The sequence below is a fragment of the Drosophila guanche genome, unplaced genomic scaffold (assembly GCF_900245975.1).
Source record: "Drosophila guanche unplaced genomic scaffold, DGUA_6, whole genome shotgun sequence".
NCBI lineage: Eukaryota > Metazoa > Arthropoda > Insecta > Diptera > Drosophilidae > Drosophila > Drosophila guanche.
Genome location: NW_022995753.1, coordinates 1,724,124 through 1,732,819, shown reverse-complemented (window position 1 = coordinate 1,732,819; position 8,696 = coordinate 1,724,124). Strand labels below are relative to the sequence as shown.

Below are 8,696 nucleotides of genomic sequence, written 5' to 3'. Positions count from 1 at the left end.
AATTTCTCATTAGTACAATCGATAGCTATCGTGTTTCTTCATATACGGTACTCATGGTTGGATATGTAATATCCTGTTTAGCTTGGTGCTCAGATCCGAAAACTCGTTTGGTAGCAAAATGTGCAATTTATTTTGCCAGCGGCAGAGTGTAACCAGAGGTGTAAACTAAATTTCGTACGGTTACACTGCATGGTTTTCATTTGTTTTCCTTTGCCATTTGTTCCCTCCCGCAAGCAAACTACCAGCGAATACCATGGAAAGCATTAAACAGCTGTTCGCTACAAGCCAGTCAAACTTAGCCCAACTTTTAACATACAAACATATGTACATACATATGTGTATCTTAAAACCCTGATAAAGAAGTAGTTTTATCTCTTCTAAAATCGTGTAAGAGGTTGTATTTTCACGTATGTATGTATTTACATACATATAACATTGAATAGAATTCAAATTCGTTGCAAGTTGATCGTCAAAATCTAATTAGACATCAAATTAGAACAAACACACTTGGTTGAAGGCCTCTAATGTATATCAACGTAAAACAGTTATTGTTCTCTGTGTGACTCCGCAGGTGTTTCATCAAAGTCCTCCTGGTATCGGACCGTTTTTTATCTGCATATTTGTCTAATTATATATTATACATATTCGAACGTACCACATCAGATTATCCATGCATGCACATATCGCACCGGGCCCCTTGGCCAAACAATACTCGTATGTATGTACATATGTACAAGCATGCATACGTACATGTATGCACGTACATTTTATTTCGTTTATACTCTTGCAGAGGGTATTGGTAATTGCGCAACTTTCGTCAGCTCTTCGCCTTTGTATATAGTTTATTATAGCCTGGCAAAATAAATTAAAAAATAAAAACATACATACATATGTTAGTACATTATGTACGCCGTTCCATTTCAGTGACGACCAGTATCGACAATGTACAAAAAAACAGCAGCAGAACTCCGCCACAGTGTACACCAGAGCCTCGAAAACTATCCATATAATGGGGCTGGCAGTGCCCAGGCCAATTTGCAGGCCAGTTGCAAAAGTGAGACAAAAAGCTTAAATAACGGCATCACAAATGTAAATAAACATGTCTCGATCACCACTTACAGATTCCTTGAGCTTTGTGCAGCGCCTAGACCTGCTGCAAACGCTAAACGTACATAATGGCTGCGTGAACACAGTGAACTGGAATGCAAGCGGAACGCATATTGTATCTGGCTCCGATGACAACCATTTGGTCATTACTGAGGCCAAGAGCGGTCGGGTGGCACTCAAGAGCAAGACCCAGCATAAGCGTCATATTTTCAGTGCTCGCTTCATGCCACACAGCAACGACCAGAGTGTCGTTTCCTGCTCTGGCGAAGGTCTAGTCATTCACACTGAGTTCCTGATTCCATATAGCTCCGAAAACTGCGCAAAGACAGAAGACCCTCTAGTTGGAGAGAACAGCCGAATCGCGAACGTTTTTGATTGTCACACCTTTGGGAGCACCTTCGATGTTTTGCCATTACCCGATGCACCGCGCTCCTTTCTCAGTTGCGGAGAAGATGCAACTGTACGCTGCTTCGATCTTCGCCAATCGAGTAGCTGCTCCAAGCGTATGTGCCAAAAGCACATCCTCATAATGGCGCCCTGTGCCGTGACAGCCATGGACGTGGCTCCATTTAATCACAACAATCTGGCCATCGGCTGTTCAGACTCGATAATTCGTATATACGACAGGCGCATGCTGGCAAATGCAGAATCTGCATCTGTGTCGGTGGGCTCAACAATACCGCTTAAGGCCTACCCCATACCGATGGAATACACGCGGCGTCACTATCGCCCGACCTGCGTTAAGTTTAATATGAACGAATCGGAGCTTCTGGTCAGTTACTCAATGGAGCAGATTTATCTGTTTGATCTGAAACACCCCGGATATAACGATGCAGGTCTGTTGAAGAGCGGCTGTTATACGCCAAAGATGCGCCGTGAAGATGATCCCGATCCGCAAATGCCGCGTCTTCGCTTTCGTGGCGATTGGTCAGACACTGGGCCAAACTCACAGGCCATTGCCGAGCAGGGTTTCAACGGTCCCAATGTGGGCCAGGCTCGTCCACCCCTGGAACCTGGGGTACTTAGTCGACTTAGTGACGAAATCTTTCGCATGCTCAATTCGCCCAGTCGTCAAATGCGTCAAACTTCCCAAGCAGCCGAGTCAAATGCAGAGCCAACCAGCAGCCAGACGGATCCATTGCCCGCGCAGAGGACGGAAGGGAATACCGAAGCTGCAACATCCAACCGCGATTTAAATAACACACTTCTTGCCAGAGCTCAGGACACCATTTATGAAAATATGATCCACGAATCGGATGCGCCAAACATTTCTGCCAATTCTGGTTCTGGTAAGTGGGACATTTCTTGGGCACGCATAATTTATATCTTTTTTAAAAAGGAACTGAAGGCAGTCCCGAGAGCACAGGCGGAACAAAAGAGCCCAAAAACGAGTACAAGGAGGGCATATCAGCTGAGGATGGACAAACGTTTCCCATTCGCAATTTTGATTACGTGAAAATGGCATTCAGTGGGCACCGCAACTCAAGGACAATGGTAAAGGGCGCTTGCTTCTGGGGTGACGACTTTATAATGTCGGGTTCCGACTGTGGCCATATATTCGTTTGGAATCGACGGACCGGAAAAGTGGTCAAGACGCTTCTGGCAGATAATCGTGTAGTCAATCGTGTTCAACCACATCCCACGCTCCCCTACCTTCTTAGCTCCGGCATCGACTACAATGTGAAGGTGTGGGCCCCAATAGCTCCTGTTCCCCATTTCGACGATACCGAAACCGCCGGAGTACGTGTGGTTGATTTCACCGACATTGACAAGCCAGTAAATGTCACATTTAATGTTTACTCTTTACAGCTTATAAAGAGCAATGAGATTATGTTAGTGGAGACCCGCGACACTATAACCGTGCCTGCCCAGATAATGATACGAATTTTGGCCAGCCTACATCAATATCGCCGGTTAATGCACGAATCTGGTGGCGAAGCCAGATCCAGGCAAGAAGCTCCATCTAATAATGACGCTGAAGCTCCAAACGGTGATAACTAAGTTAAATCGTGATCACAACAACGCTGAACTATGTAAATCCATCAATATTTATACACAAACATTTTTGAATTACTCACCTGTTATGCTGTAGCAAAAGGTGCTTGGTACACACCCCAACAGATGCAGCAAAGTGACTGAAACGGAAACAGCTGGTCACTGTCTTTCCCTCCCTATTTTTCATATATTCCTCCTGTTTCCACCACTCTTTTTCCCCTCCGACGGACGTGCTGAAGTTATCGACGCAAGAAGTAGAAACGGGAAAACGTTTCTTTGTGTAATGAAAAGCGTATTAAAGGTAATATACCATATTACTATATAAATGTATAATCTAGCAGTTCCATTTTCACTTTCGTGAGAAAATATAAACCTTTATTTTCATACTCGTCCTATTTATATGAATAGCCCTGACAATTCCATTTCTATAGTTCGTATAATAAGTGCAATTTTAGTCAATTTGTTGTTTATGTTTACTTTGCCAAATAAATAATGTGATGCTTTATCAAAGTAAAAAAAAAATCAATTATAACATTTTCGATTTATCCAACTGGAGCACGCACTTTGCCCACTTTGGTCACTTTCAGGTCTTTAAATCCGAGCACTACATCAACTTGGATTATTCAAACATACATTAAGTATGTATATGTACATAGGGTTCTTAAGTTTCAATAAATGTGCTCGAGTATTTTGAATCACTAATGTAGCCAGCATTAAGGAAAACCATTTACCGTTTCTGACACCCTGCCAGGTGATATTTCTGTCTTTATCACACTCTTTCTCGTCCAGTGGCGCCCCCTGGCAGAGTAGGCAGAATATAGCGGCTGGATGGGACTTTGCTGGGCAGAGAGAGATATAACGGAAATCGACTTGAATTTAGTACGGAAACCCGAAGGCCATACAAATGTAAAAACTAGACTTATAAATTAATTGTCAACTTGAAAGCTTGAAAATAAGGAAAATTAGCATTCGTTAGTTTTTAAGCATAATTAACAATAATTTTTACACAATATCATATGGATGTGTGTTGTAAAATCCTGAAACCTTACTTAAGGTCTCCTGCGTAGACCGAGACTGTCAATGGTCTCCAATATAACAGCTTCGTTAAAGTCTGAAACAACATTTCCGTTGTTTCTGTGCGCTGTTTCGTTGCTCAATGTAGACTGCGGCAGCCACAGGCGCTGTCGACGAACTGGAGGCGGCTTCTCTTCATCATCATTATCTATGAAAAGTCCGTGGCAGGCAATAGCTGCATCGATGGCATTTCGCTCAAAATGTGACATCCTAGCGATGGAGGTCGACTCAAGATTTTGATTCATTTCATTTTCGCACTGAGCTTCGCCCAGGATACTAGTCGTCCATTCCTGCAGCTCCATATTAGACATATTGTTGACTATACAAATACAAAAATAAACAACGTTAGTACGATGTAAACGTTTGTTTTTATCCAAACATACACTCCAAATTTCGCTTCATTTTTTTCAATTCTATAGTCGCGCTGCGTCGTTAAAGATTGGTTGCATTTCCAACTGTATTGTCGACAGTAGCAGAAACTGATGTGTTATGTTTATATTCTCTCACAGGCAGGGGCAGGGCAGCACACTTAATTTTGCAATGAAATTCATTATCAAAAATAAATAGTTGTGTTCAATAGAGATGTTCAATATAAAGATACCATTATATCGATATATCGATTATATATTTTTTACTTTGAAAACATATATCGACGAAACTATTGTTTAAAGTTTGAGTGAATTTATGCATTGTTTTAGCCTAAGACTACTAAAGCCTATTACAGTACTCAGTTCTGAAAACAATTTTGCTCGAAAAATGTGCAATATATTTTCCAATTGGCTTAGTGTGACCATAGGTGTGAGCAAACCCAAGTACCAAGAAGGGTTGGTTTTCCATAACTGTGAGTATTTTAAATGAGTGAGTTGGGTTGGGTTAACAGCCCAGCCGGGTCTGTCTTTGGCAACATTAAATTGGCATTCAAAGTAAATAAACATTTTACAAATTCAAATATATTGTACATATTTTCATTTATCTATAAAGCCTCAAAGGACGAGTACTTGACCCTTTAGTATGTTTGCTTAAATACTGTATGAATTTTCAACCGTTTCCTTCCTCAGACGTATTTTAGCCGGCACTGTCTTATTAGATCTTAGATCAGCTGATAGGCAGTCTGGCAGGCTTTTCCCATTGCGACGTTAATCCAATTGTCTTGTAAGCTATCACAGTTGGCTTCGCTCCTAGCAACAAAAGACAGTAACGTAAAATTTAAATACTTTTTGGTAAAACCAAAGGATTGAGATAATAATTTCATGATATCGTATGTATTTGGCTTTGCTTATTTAATATGTCACGATTCTTATCGATATGTTAGCTATCGAAATAAGTTATTGGACTATTATAGCCAGAATGAAGAAATTCATTTGCCGTGGCTACCCCCCACCCCGTCCAGCAGCTATGAATATTTTTGCTCATTCTCTTGCCTATTTTATATATTCTATTATCTAGTTACATACACATTTACATATACTTTAACTACATCATTATAGTTTCGTTATTAAATAGTTTTGACTAGTTTTATGTGAGAAAGGTCTAAAACAGGAGCTACTTTGAGCAATACGCTTCTATTAATTAATTTCTTAAGAGCTTAAGAATTAAAGGCAAATTAAATATGCTGCTAAAATTCTTTAGGCAAATTTTTCGTTTTTAAAATGATTGAAATGATTAATGCAAAGGGTGTTTTCCCCCCACAGTGTGATGTACTCAATTTCCCGGCGCAATTTACCGACAGACTCAAGTCTCTCGCAGTGCTCTCAGTGACAACTAAAACTTATCAGGACTTATTGAGAGAAACCCCATGAGTGTGAATTCGTGCGTCCATATGCACGCACACACATACATACATACATGCCAACGCGTTGCAACGGTAGAAGCTACAAAGCCAAGGGGACATCATTGCGTACCAATCCATTATAAAATCCTACTAATTTGAGAAGATTTGAAAAAAATATGAACCAAACAAAAGAACAGCAAAATAAAGTATTTCGAACAAATATATTTTTACCGATTCCTATTTATTACAGCTAAATATTTTCCCGAAATTCTAATTTCTAATTCTAATTCATTACAGTTTATTTTAAAAGGTGTCAGTTGCCTAAGTTGAAAGACGGAAAGTTTTTCAAAAATGTTTTTGAAAGTGGAGGTGCGGCACTACTATTTCATTGAACACAGCTGTATGTATATTCATACTATGTACTTCAATAGACGAAAGGAAAAACTGAAGAAACATCATATCTGCGAAGCTCCTATCTTTTGTTTTCATGACCATAATTCTTAAATGTCGATTACTCAAATGAAATGGCATAAATTTTGGGATTATCTAATTTTTAGTAGAAACAATTTAGCAGTAATAAAATTGAGAGTTCAAATGTAAGTAATCAGGTGGCCCTTATAAACATGCTACAGGCATGGCCCTTACTCATGCATAAATACATGCATATGTATGTACATATATACATACTAACAATCAAAAGTTCTGCTGTCTCTTATACTTGTGCTCCATCAACAAATTCAACTCAATTCTAGTCGGTAACGCTCGGTTCGATTCGGCATGGCACGTGTTTGAGCAGAACTCGCTGCCGGCCAACAACAAAGTCACAACAGCGGAAGCTGATTCATGCGACTCTTGGGCACTCACTCTCGCATGCGCTGTCTCTCAGGGCTATTTCTCTCAAAGCACAGCTCTCAACCGAATGTATGCATGTACGTATATACAGTATGGGAGAGACAACTTGCCGTGTTGTTTCTGTCAACGTGTGTGTGGTGCGCTTGTGTGTCCCACGCGTATCCAATAATCTCTTGGGACTGGGAATCGTTTGTCTCTCTCCTCCCTGAAACAGTCCAAGTGGCACCAGTTTTCGCCAGCTCGCTCGCTCGTTCACTTTTTCGTTCGTTCGGTCTCTCGCTGAATCGGCAGGTCGGTCGGTCGGGCCGTGGCATGCTCAATGAGCGCTTTTGCTGTTTTAATTTTGCCTGAAATACATTTTGAGCTAATTTCGTATTGTTAGTTTTGTTTATACCGTCTCTTGTTGGTGTCATTTTGTAAGCGAATGCTCGTTCAAGACGTATTTAAAAATAATTAATATTAAAAACCGAGTCATATAAATATATACACACGCATACATACATATGTACATACATATTTCATTGCAAAGTGAACAAAAACGGTCTGCAGTGCGTGAAGTACGAGTTCAATTACCACCCAACTTCAACGGGCTCGCCTATTGTTGGTCGTTTTCGTATCGGGCCGGACCGGACCGCTTGATGGTCGGGAATAGAACGACGCGAGGACGAGTACAAGTCGTCCAACATTGCAGCCGTCCGTCGAGGCAATAAGAGCAAAAAGCTCAAGAAAATCATATCTATATTTCCCCAATAAATCGCATACAAACTACGCGAGCGTGTGGCGACTTGTGGACCGGCGGGGTGCCTGCCAGGCAAACGAAATTTAGTTAAATTCGCAAGACATCAAGATATGGCAGAACGGTGACGGGGTGACGTCGGCGCGAGAAAGCAAATTATAATTGCATTGCAAATGTACGTACATACATACGTATGTCTGTTCTGGTGCATGGCGTCCAATTCGTCTATGTGCGTGTGGACGTGTTATAATCCGTATTTGTTTTTGGTCCACTGAACCCGCGCGCTTCTTCGCATACTAATTTTTTATTTTATTTTTTCGTGTACATAAGTATATGACAGTTTTGAAAGAAGTGCAAAAAGGTTGCACGTCGGCTAATGCCCAACTGTTGCACTCATCGCTTTTGCAATCCAAACGAAACCGAAACTGAGACCGAAGCTAAACCAAACAAAATCTCCCCCAAAATTGTGCGCTTCTTTTGACAATGTGCTTTTGCTGAGTAATCATCTTATCAAATACATGTGCATATGCACATATGTATGTATCTATGTATGTACCTAGTTGCTATTACCGTTCGATTTCCTCTATTCTATTCAAGGAGGCAGACATTACACGGCGTTCGCCGAGAAGTAAATATATATGCATGCATGTATGTAAATGTGAATGTAAGCTACTTATAGCTATGTAGCTTCAAACGGTAAAGCAACAGACAGCGACAGCTGTTATGTACATACATACATACATATGTGTGAACGCTACGATACACCCACACCACAAGCAAAGGCAAAGCAAAATACAAAGCACAAGATACAAGATGTACATATGTATGCATGTATGTATGTAAATTAATGCAACTGCACCTATACGTATTCAGAAACGTGCAAACATACATGTGTAAAAATAAAGTGCATTGAAACATTTTTAACTTGCGGATAATTGTGCTGTCTTAGCACTGGAACCAAGAGTAACCGCCACAGAACTTTTTCGTTGACACACAGTGAATTATATGTACATATGTACATTCATGCATACATGCATATGTGCATAGGAAAGTAAAAACAAGATAAATATGTAAATGGCCCTGAAAACCTGAACATCTGATGGTATACATGATTTCCAAGTGGTGTTTAATTTCAAAAGCAACAAATCATACCAATTCATA

The 8,696-nt window shown here is 40.5% G+C and overlaps 2 protein-coding genes across 6 annotated transcripts; one reads left to right on the top strand and one right to left on the bottom strand.

The window, feature by feature from the left end:
* Positions 1–574: 574 nt before the first annotated feature.
* Positions 575–3,541, top strand: LOC117588651 (DDB1- and CUL4-associated factor 6-like). 5 transcript variants are annotated; one of them, XM_034280085.1, is made up of 5 exons: positions 575–593; positions 925–1,054; positions 1,122–2,396; positions 2,447–2,847; positions 2,917–3,541. In XM_034280085.1, the coding sequence occupies exons 2-5, from the start codon at positions 943–945 to the stop codon at positions 3,106–3,108; spliced, it is 1,980 nt and encodes a 659-aa protein (XP_034135976.1). In that variant the 5' UTR covers positions 575–593; positions 925–942; the 3' UTR covers positions 3,109–3,541. The 5 variants fall into 5 exon arrangements, with proteins under 5 accessions (XP_034135976.1, XP_034135973.1, XP_034135975.1 ...); XM_034280082.1 differs by lacking the exon at positions 575–593 and adding an exon at positions 594–718; XM_034280084.1 differs by lacking the exon at positions 575–593 and adding an exon at positions 602–714.
* Positions 3,542–4,016: 475 nt separating this feature from the next.
* Positions 4,017–4,764, bottom strand: LOC117588659. Its single transcript, XM_034280101.1, has 2 exons — positions 4,560–4,764; positions 4,017–4,495 (listed from the first exon to the last, which is right to left on the bottom strand). The coding sequence occupies exons 1-2, from the start codon at positions 4,576–4,578 to the stop codon at positions 4,152–4,154; spliced, it is 363 nt and encodes a 120-aa protein (XP_034135992.1). The 5' UTR covers positions 4,579–4,764; the 3' UTR covers positions 4,017–4,151.
* Positions 4,765–8,696: the final 3,932 nt, after the last annotated feature.